Consider the following 18,047-nt stretch of genomic DNA (forward strand, 5'->3'; position numbering starts at 1 on the left):
GATGTGATCCAGCTGTCATGGCTCTGGTGATGCCCGTCACCAGTAACGCTGTTCGTTAACAGACCTACGCTCCAGGTTAAAAATCGCAGAGTTTGGTTTTGCTCGTGTTAAAAAGTAAAAACTGCAGAATTTTATTATGGCGTCGGAGGAAGTCACTGCGGGGTTGTCAGTATCGATTGAAAAGGAGCTGGAGCAGGTGGAGAAGGAACCGTAGCTCAAGGCTGTCAGGGACGAGCAGGAGGCGCGGGTCTGCAGAACACTCTGTCTCGTTCGCCAGGCACAGTGATGGCGAGATGAAAATATGGAGGCTGAGGTAGACCTGAGAGATTCAGTGCGAGGAGAGAGGAAGCGGGCCAAGTGGAGAGCCTGGGGGCGTCCCAGCAGAGGAGACGCTGTGAAGAGGGCGGCGTGCCGGGGAGGCCGGGTGCTGGAGGAGATATGTGTTGGAACAAACTCCGTCCCTGCATCCCAAACTCCCTGGGCAGACGGAGAAATGAAAGAGTCTGTCACATGAAAAAAACAAAAAGGGAGAGCAGGGGTCTGGCTGGACAAGTTGACGGTGCCCAGGGTTGTGTGCGTGTGCTCCACGGTTTCCATAGCAACATACCTTTCCCCATACACGCACCTTCTCCGGGTTTGAGGAGAGGAAGCGTTTCTGCCTCTTTCCCTCCTTCGTCCTCTCAGCCAGGAAACCTCTCTGCAATAGAGTCTGCACACATAACATTATCAACCTCTCATGATACATCGAGAGGTTTTTGCAATAAGAAATAAGAGCAATTTTACAATATGGCTGCAAATAATGAACAGTGACAGAAGAGATGCGGCGTCGCACTTGGTCTGAATCCTGCCTTTCACAAGCCTGGGGGCAAAAATGGTTTGTACTGTGGCCAAAGCTCCACGTATAATTGTTTTCTATTTGCAATTTGATATAACACTCGCCGAAATTTAATTTTCTCTGGAAAGTGCCCTGTGGATATGCTCTCAGTCACATAGTTCTAACAATCATATAATTGGCCTCTCAGGGACTGAAAGTGGAAATGTTAACAGAGAGAAAAGGCCAAATAGTTTTAAAACCAACACTTCTTCGTTTAAACTCGCTCAGGTAATTAAAAAGCGCTGCACGGCTCAGGGTCGGGGGGGGGTCGACCCCAAAGATTAGTGTGTGATTACCGGGCAGGAGAGAAACTGTGTCTAGGTGGATTAATGTTAAAGAAGTATTTACCTTGCCTAGGATGTAGCATTTAGCATATGGGATGAATCTGCGTGGGACAACAATCGTCTGTCTGTTGTGTCACCGTTCAATAATCTGTGTTTGTACTTGTATCCCAGTGTAATTGGCAATTAATTTACTCTGACCTGCTTGGTCCACAGGGGAGAATGAAATGTTTTGGCTACTTCCCACTTCCTCAGTTTCTGGGTACCGCACGGAAACAAAAAGAAATTGCAGTTTAGGAATATGTTTAGTTACGCAACATATAACAGTGAGATTGCTTTTCCCCTGAGAAACACACAGAAATACATTCAGACTTTTTACTGCTCGATCTGCATCTGGGCTAGAACCACCGTGCCATTCGTTTTTTGCGAGTTTCCCTCGGTTTACATATTCAGAGCAGTTTAACGAGCAATATAAATTCCAATAACGCCGCTACATGAAAAGAGAGCTCATTAAAATAAGTCATATCCCTTTGTTTTCATGTAAAAACAGGCCAAGGCAGCACTTCCGTTCGTTAATAATGGTTTTGATTATAACATTGTCGGCACACAACTAAAAAGTCAGGCAGTGATGTGGAAAAATTTGGGGTTACATTTTTCATTTTGTACTTTTGTTGTTGAATGTCAGATTTGAGAAGAATTTTTACAATGACAGAAAAACATCAATTCGAGGGGAGCATTTATTTTTGTGTCTCAGTGTGTCATTGATAATTGAATTTCTCTTTCATAGAAGGAAATAAAAGATATTTTCAGTGATATTAAAAAATAATTGAAATATTTTTGATAAAACTCGTTTCCCTTAATGACTCTGCCAAGCTCCGGTTTCTTAATGTGTTTCTACAATGAAAATCAATCATCAATAAACCTTTCAGACTTTGTTTGTACGATGCAACACAAAACGCTTCGTAGAATAAAAGCGATAAAAACTCTCGGCTCTGAACCAGCCGTCCGCCCTCATCCGCACACGGAGCAAAACAATAACTGAGGAAACGCTATCCTTACATCTCATACATTCACAACGAGGAAACACAGAGAGCAGGTAAACAAAGATAAAATAATAAAATGCTAACAGAGATTAGATCAGTGTTACACAACCTCACAGGTTATCAGGAAAACACCAATTTACTCCTGAAGTTCCACTTACTGTAAACGGTTAAATAATGTTTGTATACACTGCACATCACTTACTGATGAGGTCTTTTTTTATTGATTGTTTTTTAAAGATGTGGAATATGAAATTCAACAACTCATTAAAGTAATATTTTCTTCTGTAATGAGGCCTTGATGGTGTAGAATATGGTTTTCATTAATGACCCAAGGAACATGGAGCTTATCCAGAAAACATGTGTTTTTTTTACCTCCATCAATATTTCAGCGGCTGGCACGCGCTCGCTGTGGAGATGAGGGAAGATCCTGCTTCTTCGTTATGGACGAGGCAAACTTTAATTGAGTGTATTCATCTATCAAGGACAAGGACACGTGCACAATTATATGCTCCTGTACACACAACAATTTAGTCCAGTGAAAACGAAGTAAATATTCTATCATGTCCTGTTTTATTGATAATATTGTCATGTCCACTGCTGGTCGAGGCATCAAATAATGGCACAGAATGGATACAAGATTGCATTTTGATGACATCATAAATAGTAATGTATCAATGGACAATCTCCACAATCACTTAATTAAGTTAAGTTAAGCTTTATTTCAGACTCATGGTTCCATATCAATATTTAAAAAATAATGAAAATAATCCCTAGTTCAGTATTTGTGTTTCTACTAGTTCCATAACGAGTTGCACTAACTCCACTCCACTACTCACACAGTGGATTTTTTTTAATTCAGGTCAACCTGACTTTTTATACAGACTTTCATTCTTCGGGACTCCAGCAGGGAGACGTGTTTTTTCTTTTTTTATGGGATAATTCTATAATTTATTGCATAAATCCATTTAGCATTAATGTAGGCAGTCGCGGTGCTTTTCCTAAGGTGCTGCAGCTTGGGAAACCTCTCTCTCTTTTACTTTGACAGATCATTGTTACCCAGAAACATCACAGATTGTTGAGATGGCTTTTTTTTTCACCTTGCAGAGCGGTTAATGTGTCACGGGTTTGTTTCTGGTGACACTGCACAGCTGCACGTCCTGGAAAGTGTTTTGATAAACAGGCTCCGGAGTGAAATTAAACTTTTACCAGCACTGGGATCCCGGACTGAACAAAGCTTCGGAACATTTTCTGTTTCTCTGTTTGTCGTGCCGGAGCGTTCCACAATCTCTCGGCACTGTTACCCTGCATTATCACGTATCCTCTTTCCTTTGTACCTCTCAGAGTTTCATCCCTCCTTCTCTCTCTCTCGCTTTCTCTCTTTCTCTCTCTCTCTCTCTCTCTCTCTCCAGTGTAAATATTGCTTCCTCTCCCTTCCATTGTTTTGCCGACAGCTTACAGAGGTCAAGTGCAGCGAAACACATTTGCTTACAGTTTAATTGACTTCAGTTCTTATTTCTTCCCCAAGGACCGGCTTTAATATGCTGACTCACTTTTCCATCTCGACAAATAAATTATCTGTCACTGTTTAAAAGCTTTTTCCATTTCACGCTTCAAGTTCTGTACAATTAGCATTTCTTCCACCACTTTGTAAACGGAGGGAAAACAAAGCAAACGGCTGTTGGACGATGGAAGAAAGTTGTGAAAGAAATATACCGTCCTCTTTCTTTTGAAGACGCCTGATTGCAGTTTGTAGAGAATTCAGGTCAACTACAAGATGAGTGTTGCAGGAATATTTTTAGATTTTCACTTGCTGTGTGTCTGTGTGTGTGTGTGTCTCTGTGTGTGTGTGTCTGTGTGTGTGTGATCAGGATTCAGCCTATAGGGCTTGTGGAGCGCATCCAAGCCATAGCCCAGAACATGTCTGACACGGCAGTGAGGTTGGAGCAGATCCTGCAGCGCAGTATGGCCAGCAACAGAGGTACGACACACATGCACGCACATAGACACACACACACACACATACACACACACACATACACACACACACACACACACACACACACACGCACACACACACACACGCACACACACACACACCTTCTTCCCACTGCTCTGTCACACACCTGGAGAATACTAGAATACTAACTACAGCCTACAGCTGCAGCCACTCAGATGAATCCTCTCTGTCCTTTTCCAATCCCTCCAATCCCAAAAACACTTTCCCACTTTCCTCCACGACTGTCGAGCCTGGATCCAGTCGACCGCTCGAATGCACAATCCGTGTGGAACATGCAACTTGCTGGTTGATCGTATAGAACATGACAGACGTTATTCACGGCACATTACCCGTCCAAATACCAAGTCAGTGTTGTGTCTCAGGGAGAAAAGAGCTCTGATGCACACACACACAAACACAGACACACAAGCAGACACACACACGGTGCTCCATCTTCACCACATAGCATAACCACGTGACAGCAGGATGTTTAAATCACTGTGATGAATTACCGCCTCGTTAATGGGATCCAAGACTGTCGGCTTTCTTTTTATTAGCCTTCATTCTCAATTTCTTTATCGGGCGCCGAGCAGAGTTTCGGACAGCACAATTTAATTTACAATTCAATTCCCCCCTTGTATCCACTACACTGCACTTTACGACGGTAAAAACAGTTCAGCTCACAGTCTCATTAAAGCGTGTGAGATAATTTGTCTGTTGTCATAATGTCTGATATCATTTGAACGCGGGCCGCTCCCGAACCCGCGGCGGCGTCCTGACGGCGGCGGGCGGTGGCACTTCTCACTGCGAGAGGTCGGCCGTTATCATGCTAATCAGACAGAATGGATGGCAATTATTTGTCTGCGAGCGTGCTCCTCGCCGCCCGGCAGGATGCAACCGCTCCTTTAATTAGGCTCGGCCGCTCTGAGCTTCAAGGGGGAGAAATGGAGGGAGGAGGGAGGTGGAGAGAGAGTCGGCTGAGCTGCAGAGGGAGATGGGAAGAGGGGGAGTAGATTATGATTTTTATGAATCACACTCATGCAATCTATCTATAGTAAATCCAGCCTGTGGGTTAGATCAGAGGCTCGGCCTTTCAGCAGGGGAGCCCGGGGTTTCGTAAGAGCCTCTTAGCCTCACTCTCCATATCGTCCCTGTTCCTCCAAAAGGAAGGAACTTATATTAATATAGGCATAAAGAGATTTATTCATTTTCACCAGAGGGACGGTCGAATCATCTGAATATAAACGCAACAGATTTCCATCCGAACTTGATGTGAATGTGAATTTTTGGGTGGACTCCCCTGCAGCAGCTGAATCCTGCATACCTGCCAAATAGGGAACTATCTTTACGGATGTTTTAAAGGGCGCTTGTGTGGAAGAGAGAGGGAGCGAGAACCCGTCCTCCTGTCCTTTGGGATGCCACTGGATTTCAACTATGGATTTCATGATATATTCAGTAGCCTTAACGACAGGATGTTCACCTGCACACACAAATTATCTATCTCCACATCCAGCAGAGTTGACAGGCTTTTAAGGGGCATTCATTTTTAATCAATCAATCAATATTAACCATTTAGTTTGTATTAATCACCATTTAAAGGCTAATACAGTTTATCTGTAATTTACATCTATCAATTTTATGGGGTTGGTTTTGTGTGACAGAATTACACCTCTTCACTTTCCTCCTTGTGTTTGACTTATTTTTGACAGAGGCTAACTTATGTGGTATTGTGTGTGTGTGTGTGTGTGTGTCTGTGGGTGTGTGTGTGTGTGTGTCTGTGTGTGTTAGTGTGTGTGTCTGTGGGATTGTGTGTTAATGCCTTTGATAAATACCCTGCATTTCTCTTTTCTCCAGTTAGGGACGGGACATTAGGACAATGTGAGACTCCTAAAGATCCCCGTTATCCAAACTGTCTCAGCAAGATGGATGTAAGTCTTCATATCTCACTTTGGCCCCGACAATCTAACACACACGACAACAAACGTCCCCATGTCCTCTGTTGATGACTCACCTTGGTGCGACATACATTTCTTATGATAAGATAAGAGGATGTTTAAAAGCTCCTTGGGAGAACTAGTTTAAACCATCAAAACATGTCTGTATAAAAGTGACAGCAAAGAGGAATGAGATAAGGTGAAACATATTTTTGTAATCACACATTCTACAGATATGTTGTGTGAATTACAGCTTTTAACGCCTTGTTAGAAATAGCAGCATAAAAATTAGCGCGTGTGCAGTATAAGTATAAAGGAATAAGGTAAAGTGTGTTTCTTTCGATAATTGCCTGGAAATGAGGGAACTCAAGATATCACGACAAAAGGTGAGAAAAACATCCACCTTCTGTACGATATTCAAGAGCAGTAACTAAACGGTCTGAATGTACAGAGTAAAAATACACACATGCAGCACAGTCTATTATTATCACAAACATGTTTATGGATGACGCAGGCCTCCATCAATATGCTCGTCAGTCTCATGTACCCTGCACATGCATTATGTGCAAATCAGAGACTGTTCTACCTTGTGTGCTGCTGATGGAGAATTTGTGTGTGTGTCCATGGCCCCGGTGGTCAACTCACAGCTGGTTAAAGACTTTTGCGGAAGGATTTTTGTGTTCACGATGTTCCAGATGGTTCTGTAGTTAATAAAAAATGGGCAGATGGGTCCAGACCGGAAACTCAAGGCCTGAACTGGGTGTTGGAGATAAAATAAAAAACCATAATAGCTGATAGCATAAAAGTACTAATTCTTTTCAAATTATGTAATTTATAACACAATTTCAATACTACTGTCATTTCTTATGGTTGATTGACTTAAAAAGCCTTTCAGCTTACATTGTGCAGATTCTACAGATATGACGCATCGGAGGATAATCCAAGAAATAACATAACAGTGAGAAAAACGACCAATGTAAGCACTTTAGGTCACATTTTTGAGAGATAACAGTTTGGGTCTCTCCAGTGGATGCGCGCCCGTTGGACCTCGGATCCGTGCTACGCCTTCTACGGTGTGGACGGCTCCGACTGCTCCTTCCTCATCTACCTGAGTGAAGTCGAGTGGTTCTGCCCCCCGCTGGCCTGGAGGAACCAGACCGCCACGCCCACCCTGAAGCCTCTGCCCAAGACACAGGTAACACAACACTTCAATTTAGATTGTAGAGAAAACACTGCAGAGACATTATCCAGCAGCACTATCCACTTGATGAGATGAGATGAGATAAGATTAAATAAAAGTTTTTGATCCCATGCTGGGGAAATTCACTTGTTAAAGCAGTGGATGGTCAAAACCAGATAAACAAGACAGCAAGTGGATGTACTAAATAGAATAGAATAAAAATTAGATGCAATAAACACACATACGTACATAATATACACCTTACACTGCAGACAGAATACTATAATATGATACTAGATTATACTATGATATGTCTAAGTCAGAGTCTTTGCAGGCAGATGACTCATGTCCAGCTGTAAGCAGTGAAAATATGACGTGACCGAGTTTTGGATGAAAATGTGTGAATAAAGCTGTTTGTTTTCTTTTGCCACACACTGCAGCGACACAGGGTTTTTAAACTATTATCTAAGTACACAAGATTCACTGTCAGGTTCTCTTCATCACTCGCTTCTGGCAGTAACTGAACCTCCCACTCTACCTTATCTCTCACTGGGTGTTTGCTGTCTGTCCCAGTTTTCATCGCTGTTTTTCAACATTTAATCTTTTGGATTCTCTGCATTAACACACGCTGCTTTGTGCTCATAATCACTCCTCAAGGTCTCAGCCGCCGGTTGCCTCCTCCCTCCCCTGCTCTTCTCCTCAGAGTAATGTACAGCCGGCACAACAGGCCCTGATGCAAATTTGTTCGGCAGCTCCACCGCCGGGCCCTAATTGCCAGCTTGTATTCAATGATACTAATCCGGAGGCTTCCCCTGGGCACGCTGCATTTTGTGCTGTGCCATACACAAGTTGCTTTGCAGGGCAATATTTCACCCACATTGTGCGACTACAGCGCAGAGCTGCATATTGATTGTCTTGGAGAGAATCGTTGCACAGTCGATGTGTGTCTGAGAGAGACAGTTGTGTGTTTTTCCGTGTGTCTCTTCCGTATATGTTTAAGTCTTCTGGGCTTTTCCCCATCCACTCACTCCATTGATTGACACTCACATGCCGGTATTGGGAGTGTGATACTGTGATCATAGTGGGCAGAGGAGGAGATTCAAAATGAGAGCAGACTATTTATGAGGATGATCCAGGAATCCCTCAGGCAGCCTGTTAGAGAGGCCTCGCCCAAGGCACCAGCCGATAACGAGACAGGACAGCACACGCTCCAACACCTCAAATGAAAATAGCTCCACTTGCAGAAAACAGCCTTACAACGTATATTTTTCTAGTGTCCTGCACCCTTCTGCTTTAGGTCAAGGTATGAATCCTGCCTGGTATTATAGTTTCTGGTGCAAGAGTTCTGCAGAACACTCGATAGAGCACAAACCTCCATCAAGGCCCAACAGTCCCCTTGTGAAAACAACATTTAAATCAACTAGATCTGGATTTTTATTTGGATCTGCATCAAATTGCATAAATACCAGTCTCCTAAACGTGATTCTTTTCATCGAGATCCATGAATTATTCTCTGAGAAATAAAAGGATCCACACCCCAAAAAAACACAGACAAAAACCTAACGTTCTCGGCTGAGGTTACGAAATCAGATCGGATAATCTCTTTTCTGCCCTCTTGATACTTTCCAGTAATTTGTCTTGCTCCCGTCCACCAGGCTGTTTTCCAGTCCGACATCGGGACTCTGCTGGAGCAGCTGGGCACGGGGAAGGAATCTCTGAGCTTCATGAAGAGACGCATCCGCATGCTGGCGGCGCAGTGGGCTTCTGCCGCACGCCGCTTGGACGACAAGCTTCGCAATCTCTGGAGGGAGAAGAAAACGGTGAATATGAGGCAGCTTCACACCCAGAGTTACATCTGCACACAGCCGAGGATGAAAGTGCGGGATGAGAATCTGTTTGGGTTTCATCTTTTCAAAGTGTGGTGGTTGACAGGCAGCAGAGGCACTAACCAGTGAAAAGGCTTCTCGTTGTTTCAAGAGATTTTGTTTTCTTGTTTTTTCACCCCCCCACAACACTGGAGACATATTCTTACGGCCTTCATTTGATGAAAATCCATCTGTTTAGTCTGTAGAATCCTGGCGCAGGATGTTTCTGGTTCACACAGTTCCACCACAGACTTTAAATCCCAACATATAAGGCTGAAACCACTGATCCAGGCCAGACTAGCATTTTCCTCTTTAATCTTTGGCTCCTCTTTGTGAATCAGTGCAGGATCACAGTTTGTCCACTTGAAGAAATAAGTAGAAAATGATGGAGAGTAATCGCAGGTCCTGATTGGCTCCGGTGCACTCGCTCACCTGACATTTACAGGGATGTCTAACAACTCCCTGCTGGATCAGACCACTGATGAAATGGCTGCAAACGCTGGATTCTTCCATGTGCAAGATACTCAAACTTTAACGCAAACAACAAAAATCAAGTTTATATCCTTGATATTCGGACTGTATATTCAGAACATGCACAGTAAAGCACCATTTTCTTTCATGTTAAAAATCGTAACTGAGCAGAACACCCACATCCCTGCGCCAGCTCAGTGTTCCAAGCTGCTTTGCTTTCATCCTTGGATTGCAGAGTTATTTTTGTGGCTGTTTTCATGTGTTAATGAAACAGCGAATTGTTGGAACCGTCATCTGTGGCTGCCTGTGTGATGCCAGCAGGCCTCTTTGCTTTTCAGCCTGGGTCCACACCACAGAGGTAATAACTCAGTCAGTGTCAGCCGGTTATTAAATTCACTTTCAAATCCACAGACATTTGAATATGGTAGAAAATAGGTGACTGCAAAATCACTTTTATCGCCTGGATCACATTTCATGGAGCATTACAGAAAAATAACCAGGTCAGTGTAGCTGTCATGTTAGTCAAAGGGGAACGTGCAGTTGAGCCAGAAGTGGAACTAATCTTAGATGTTCGTTCCTACAGGGCAGCTGTCCGACAGTCGAACGCATGTCTGGTTAAGTGAGGCCAGGATTTAGCTTCTAAGTATTTGAGATCCATGCCTGTATGGAGGAGACATTATGATTCCTTGTATTCTATTTGCCATATGCAGACGATAGTCATGATTGTCGGTCCTGAACACATTTATATAAAGATGTCTCCACTTCCTCCAACTGTCCAGAAATGAAGCCAAAAGATCCCAGATACAAACGCTGCCATCGTGACTCAGTCGTTGGGAGCACTAGAAATAACGAATTATAACCAAAGTTACTGGAAAAATAAGGACTTGGATGAACATTGGTGTGATAAGAGATACCTAACATGGCAGAAACCCTCTAAGAAAAAAAGTGAATGTGTCTTTGACTCTTTGTTTGGTCCATGTCCCATGATGTGAATGTTTGTCCCAAACTTGAACCTTGATTCTCTCAAGGTGTTGAGGAAAAAGGGTTATTGTGGGCTCACACTGACCTTTGTGTCAGATTTAATTAAATCACAAGTCCATAAACATGTTTTGTGTTTCATGAAGTCACAGTGAACCTGAGCTTCAAACTACAAAATATAATCTGTTCATTTGAGCATTTGTACCAAATCCAATGAAACTTCTTTCAAGGCGATCGTGCTCACAAGAATCAGACGATCTGAAAAACATAATGTAACAATATATCTGATTATCTTCGGATTTAAAATGTAGCACAAATGTGATGAGCTGTGGGCTACATTTAACAGAAGCTGCTTTCCAGACACACAATAAGAAACATAAGCAACATAGTGTTGAGTGTATTTAACACATGTTGAAGACCAGGACTGCACAGCAAGAAATATGGACATGGATATATATATAAAAACAAGAAATAAGCCAATCTGGCACATTTCACAGGTTTGTGTTGATGCTTCACTCGTCTCTGACCCTTTTAATTTACACATTTACATTCTGTACGTGCATGTGTAGAGCATCAAATAGATAAAGCACAGTTAAATGTGGTCCGAAGGTGTCTTTACCTTCCTCAATCTGCTCCATGAGAAATTAAGGAAATTCTTTCTGTTCTGCTTTTTGCAAACAAGTTCACTTTATGTGACATATTCAAATGTGTTATCAGTTTCTTTCAACGGCCAGTTTACACTTGGATAAATGTGTTAATAACATTACGCTCTTCCCAGAGGCCTGCTCCCTCCCCCCGGTGGAGCAGGCAGTGTTTATTGTAACTGTGTGTTTGACAGTAATGGTTTTTGTCCATTAACCAGGCCCTGCGGCCACGGCCTCCATCACTGCCACTCGGAGTCCTGTTGGGAAACAGAAATAGACTGATCTGTAGAGAAGAGCAGATGTTTTATGGAACATCTCTGGCCAACCTGTTCTTTCTGCTCCTGTCTCTCTCCTCTCAGTGCACCTCACTCTTAGCGAATCCTTTTTCAGCTTCGGAAAATGAAATCTTTCCCTCAAGCGTTCGCATCAGTGATCTGTCACAGACAATTGCCCCAGATCTCCTTCCTCTATGACTATCTGCTTGGATAAAATTACTTCATGATGATTATCTTTATGTTTACTTTGACCCTGAATTAAGTCACCACATTCCATCATCTTGTTTTTTGACCTGCAAACATATGGTATCAGTTTGAAAACTTAAAAACTGCCATTGAGACATTTCTAACTGTAAGTCAAAAAAAGCATCCATTTGAAACCTTGTGAAACCCCATTACATTTTTAGAAACGAGGCTGTAGCCTGGGGGTCTGTTGGTCTCCTCAAGGATTTTCATGAATTGATTCAGGAAGACAGTATAGAATAAATCTGAAAACAAGGTTTGTTAGATGGTAAGTTAAAGCAAAGCGTGTCTCCTCACACAGGTGTTGTTAGTCAGTTATCACTCACTGTTACAAATAGCTAAATAAATCTGTGGTCTATTAAAGTTTTTAAGACTAAAGTAACTGAGTAAAAATTGCTTCCATCTGTTGAAAAATGTAATTTTATTATGTGGTTAATAGCTGAGAACTTTCTATCTTCCCCCCATCAGCAATTAAAGCGCTTGCCTGTCGCTCTGCATATCAATTAGCCCTCAACAGGTCACTTTTCAACTCCGTGCACAGATGGTTTAGTTTCTTTGGGTCTGCATTGGTAGAAAGTCAATAATTTTTAAATATCTGAGATCACTGATCCATGACAAATATTGCGATCTAAGCATATTGAGAAAATTGCTTTCATGAGATCTCAATGATTCACCACGCAGGCTGGAGATGGAAGAGAAAAAACCTCAGATTGATGAACCTCTCACACATGTTGTTGCTTCTTGCTCCACTCTTCTCTTCTCTTGCCTTGACTTTTGTTTTATTCCCCTTGAATTCAGATTCTCGTCCACGTGGGCTTCCTGACGGAGGAGTCCGGGGACGTTTTCAGTCCCAAAGTGCTGAAGGGGGGTCCGCTGGGCGAGATGGTGCAATGGGCCGACATCCTCACCGTCCTGCACGTGCTGGGGCACAACCTCAAGATCTCGGTTTCTCTCAAGGAACTTCACGGGTAGGTTGGACCCTTTCCTCTCCGATTCTGTTATTTTCTCACATTACTCTGAAGCTGGTGGCACAAGACACAGCTCTGTGAGGTAATGTTGGGGAATACGTGCAGGAACCATCTTTCTCTTCGAGTGAAAATGTTTTTTCTGGACGCTCTGCAAAATCGCAGCACTTTTGCCCCCCCACGCTGTTTCCCATCACCTTTCGCCACACACAGTTGCGCTATCTCTCTCTCTCCTGCCGAGTGCCGCATCAACCTGAGGGCTCGACAGCATCTCTACAGCCTGTGCACGTCCTTCTGTTTGAGATAAGGTGCTCGTCGCTCCTCACCACAAACCCAAGTCCATATACCAGCAGACACACACACACACAAACATGCACAACGTGTCTTCCAGTCAGACATAGGAAAAGGTTCCATCTAAAAATGTAAGACTGTTCACTGTCACCGCAGGTTGGTGCAGTCTCAGCCTGGATGTTTTCTCGTGCCGTGATCTTCCTGCTCAGGCCTCACGTGCACAAGACCTGATTTGCCGTTGATTCCTTTCCGCTCAGTGGGTTTCTGTGGAGCTGCAGCAGATGATAATGTGTGCTTGTTATTGAGCAGCTGTATCCATCACTGTAGGGAATGAGGTAAGGGGCATTGATGAGTTAGAGCTGCACTTTGATCTGAGATTCCCGGCTGTTGAGAAAAGCAGCTTTGATAAGAACAAGCTGTGGACACCAGTGAGGTGGGGAGGATGGCGCGGGAGGAATTCTTCCGCGGGCCCTGCTGTTATTTACCCCACTAATTGGTGTCATGGAGTATTGAATCAACGCGGTCGGGCTACCTGGGGAGCGTGTTCGAAAACTGGAGAAGTTTCTGAGTCACAGAGAAACATCAGCCAAGGTTAGGGGTTGTACTCTCCAGTAGATTAATGTCTATACCGTACTGTGTGTGTGTGCGTGTGTGTGTGTGTGTGTGTGTGTGTGTGTGTGTGTGTGTGTGTGTGTGTGTGTGTGTGTGGTGTTTGAATTTATAGACAGCAGAGATCTATCTAAGAGTGTCCATTTAGGCTGATATTTCCCTCTATTCTTGAGGAAATGAAAGGTTTGGCCTTGAAGAATAAAAGCTGTATATGTAAAGTATTGAATATAAGTATCTATATATATGATTGTATTCCGTCCTTTGCTTTTAGCCTCTCAAGACACAGCCCAGTGTTTATATCCCCCGTCTTTTTAATGGCCGTCCTAAATATTGTCCCCGTTAATGGCACATGCCAAACATCCATAAACCCCTTCTCTGTGACTGTTAATGAAAAGAGGCGAGGGAACACTTCTCTACATCCCTTCCTCTTCCTCTCCCACGTGCCATTAAATTGACAGATCGTTATGTGGGTTGTGCTCCCACAGATTCCCCCAGGCTCGGATCTATTTACATTTTCTGCTCTTCACTTTCCCACCCAGGCTTTGTGAAAGAAGCGGCTGCGGTTCTTGTGTGGACAGGAATTGTTGATGTGTTTAATGCTTTCCTCCGAAAATTAGCCGCACTGGGAGCTCGGCTACAGCGGGAATCATAAGCTGTTTTCAGACATGACCTACGGGTAAAAATCCATAGAATTGGCTACGCAGTTTATTCAGAGTTTGCAAGGACGCGTTCACAACAGCAACGAATCCTCATGTTCATTAAAGCGAGATGGGGAGCAGCCGGGTGCAGCAGGCGGAGGCAGGAAGTGACGTATCACGGGATATTCTTTACAACACACAGACACCCGTGTTGGCTCGAATCTACAGATCTTTGTCAAACATGAGTTATTACTCACCTTGACGTATCACATTTAGGAAAATGATTATGACACAGTTACCCACTGTAAACCCTGATAAAGATACATTAAGATTAAGATACATTTATTTGTCCCAAACACATGCGCAGACATGCACAAGCACACTCATGCAAGGAGGGAAATTTAACCTCTGCTTTTAAACCATCTGGTGCAGGACACACAGAGCAGTGGGCAGCCATGTACGGCGCCCGGGGAGCAGATGTTGGGGGAGTAAGGTGCCTTGCTCAGGGGCACTAGACAGGGTAAGGAGAATCCTCTTGGATTTTTGGACAGATCAATCCAGGTTCGTCTTTTTGTTGTTTCTCCATGGAGTCGAACCAGAGACCTTTTCTTCCCATAGTCCAAGTTTCTGCCACTAGTCCACCGCCTCTCATCTAATTCTAAGCTGTAAAATTTAAAACGCTGCTGAGGCAAAGTGTCCTGGTGGAGCCATGACTAGTGCGTCTCTCTCACGCGTTAGTAGCATCATCGATCCGCCTCGCTTGCTCTCGGATCTTCCTGGATTTCCAAGGACATTAAACTAGGAGGTCAGGCGGAGAAAGTCTGCAGAGAATGTGAGAATGTCACACTCGGAAATTGGCGTCCACACGTGCACCTCCTCTGGAGAAAAATACAGAAGAACTGCAGAGTTCAGTGCATGTCTGAGAGCAGCTAGACTCTTAGTTTGCATCACATAATTGGCTCTAATTGGCAGCGCTGAGACTCTCTGGTGGCTTCAGTGAGTAAACACTCCGGCTGGCGTCTCCCCTTCGCAGTCCTGCTTTGACGAATCAGCTGCTCTAGCACATTGCTTCCTCACAGTCAGATCCCAGCTCACCTTCCCTGCAGCTTCTCCTCTCTGGACAAAAGCATTAGTCTTTTCTGTCTCTCCACACACTGCTGCAAGATATCCTCAAGGGATGCACCAATTATAGCTCCATGGACCTATTGTAGTTATTTAATTGTAATAATGGTACATTTGCAGTTATTTTCCTGTTTTTTTTTACATCAATCTCCATCAACCAGCTACACTTTATTCGTCTAAAACTTTTCCTACAAACAACATAACACAAATATATGAAGTGTTGGTTTCCATCCACCTCAATTTTCTTATGTACAACTAGCAAATGCACATGAATGCAAGTGGGTATGAACACCACACTATAAACTTCTCATGTGTAGTAAGTTATACTATGAGGATGTAAGTGTTTTACATAGAGGACTGGGGGATTTACATAGAGCCTTGTGTGCAGCGGACGGCCCAGCTGTCCATGTAAATCCTCTAGATTTTATCAGAACATGAGATATCACTTACCTTGACATGTCACATTTAGGAAAATGATTATGACGCAGTTACCCACTACACCTTGATAAAGATACAACAGGTGCATTGATGAACTGGGAGCAGAGCTGGTTTTTACGGTCTCGAGGAACATCGCCTCTGGTGGTGCAAGAAATGTGGGTAATTCTAAGCTGTAAAATTCAAAACAGCCCTGATGGTGCCATGAATGCTGGAAAAATTCAAAACGAATCCATATTTAATCATCGGAGCCAGTTTGAAAATTTGTATTTCCTAACACACATTTTATCCGATGGAAATAATTCAAGAACGACATTTGAGAGCGATTCACGGTGAGACATGATTGATTTCCACCGTCTGCATTATTCACTGCGTGTGTACAATCCGAGACTACAAGCATTATTCATTCACGACTTCTCCGAAACCTTCCGTTGCCTGCAGGGGGATTCGAGGTTCGAGACGTGAACTTGTTTGACAGGAAGCCGGGTTCGTGAAGTGAAAAGTAAAAGACTGATTTCCACTCAGAAGCCGAGTGTCGGTAATAAAAGAACAAGAGAAGTGGTAAAGTCTCTGTCTCTCATCTCTCCTGGATTTACTGTAATCGAGGTGGAGTCTCTGGAGGCTTAGACATCATTTCTGTCAGTAACACTGGCACTTGTCGCACTCCGAGGAGAGGGATCACCACCCCCCCCCAACGGCAGTTTGCAATGCGGCGTAGACAGCTGTTACTTCCGCTTTGGGATCCCCCCCCTCATCTCCTCCCAGTGCGACATGGGTAATTAGCCAGCGACGGAGCATGACACCTCAACACCTGAGGAGCGAGGAAACGGAGGCGGGGGAGCTATGAGAGGGGAGTCGGGGGGGCTGTCAGGTACAGGGAGTTCTGTCAGCAGAGCGGAGAGGCATTGTGTGCACACACTTAGTCGTGTTGTCAGCCACAAATAATCTGAAGACACCCGGTATTTTTGATTCACCATCAGTACCACCTCAAGCTCAAACTCCGTCTCCCTGTGTTTCTGTCCCACACTGATGCAGTTCCACGTTTCTCCAGCATCCGAGCGCTGCCTTTGCGTAGAAGCTTTGCCGACGGCGTCTCTGTATGAACCGTCTTCACTGCTGCACTTGACAGAGCACGTTAACACAACCCCTAGGGCAATTCCTCTGTGTTTCTCTGTCGCAGACGAGCGTTGAATCGTGTGATCGAGGAACTTAAAGAAACAATTTAAGAAACGTGTGATTGGGGGTCAAACTTGTCTGAGATTCACAAACCGAGCCTGATGACAGGTGAGCGCGTGCAGGCGTTATGCAGTTTACAAAAGAAAGTTGATATCAAAAGTGTTTTTTTTTGCACCCGATGCACCAACAAAGAGATTCATTACACTGCCGACGTCGGGTTGAGGTCGATTTTCAGAGTGTGAATACTTAAATAAAATATCCTCCTCTGTGCTCAATAACAGCAGAATCTCTCTCACAACCTTTAGTTGTAGCCCCGGTACATTCTGTAGGTTGAAAGAACATTAAAATATCTTGTTGTAACATGACTTACACACTCTCCACTTTATTACTCGATATTAACCATTTTTTTTCTATCTGTTGTGGCAGCAATAACCTTTTTAATACAGAACAGAAAACACTGCGGAATATGGCTCATTTACACAATTTGATTATACGCTCCACTTCACGCTTCACACGGCAATACGCTGCCACACCAGAGAGATTCGAATCAGGCTTCACTCAGATGTTATGTCCCTACACACACATACACATACACACACACACACACAAATTGTTTTTTGCTGCAGCATAAGGACACGATTTACCACAGCTTAAGAAAATAAGGTCCTCTTGTGATGTTGGCGGCTCAGAAAGTGCCTCCAGAAAGAGAAGGAAGAGAAAAACGGAGAAAACTCACAAACGAACGGGTGCAAAAGCAAACTGTAAAATCAGATTTTTCCCCCCGATGGTTGTGTTATTGATGTTTTTACCCGTAAATGCAGTTATCTTTCAATTTTTTGAATGAAACCAGAGAATAATGAGTTACTTTTCACCCGTGTACAAAGCTGGACGACACAAAGGGAGACAGCGTTTCCCATGTGCTCTGTTTGTACAGTGAGACGGGAGCGTGCACATCAAAGTGGAACAGCAGCTTCATGTGATCATGGCAGTTACAGCGTGTGAGTTTTTTGTCTTCTACCACTATCCT

General features: G+C 43.7%; 1 protein-coding gene across 2 annotated transcripts in view; it reads left to right on the forward strand.

Moving 5' to 3' along the window:
- Window positions 1-18,047, forward strand: part of LOC133023394 (alpha-1,6-mannosylglycoprotein 6-beta-N-acetylglucosaminyltransferase B) — a 49,746-nt gene that overhangs the window by 13,944 nt on the left and 17,755 nt on the right. For both annotated transcript variants that reach the window (XM_061090418.1, XM_061090419.1), the window contains exons 4-8: window positions 4,067-4,176; window positions 6,049-6,122; window positions 7,156-7,323; window positions 8,964-9,128; window positions 12,583-12,752. In XM_061090418.1, coding sequence (XP_060946401.1) covers window positions 4,067-4,176; window positions 6,049-6,122; window positions 7,156-7,323; window positions 8,964-9,128; window positions 12,583-12,752 — 687 coding nt within the window. The remainder of the gene's footprint in view (window positions 1-4,066; window positions 4,177-6,048; window positions 6,123-7,155; window positions 7,324-8,963; window positions 9,129-12,582; window positions 12,753-18,047) is intronic.

This window comes from Limanda limanda, chromosome 17 (genome assembly GCF_963576545.1).
Source record: "Limanda limanda chromosome 17, fLimLim1.1, whole genome shotgun sequence".
In the NCBI taxonomy this organism is placed as follows: Eukaryota; Metazoa; Chordata; class Actinopteri; order Pleuronectiformes; family Pleuronectidae; genus Limanda; species Limanda limanda.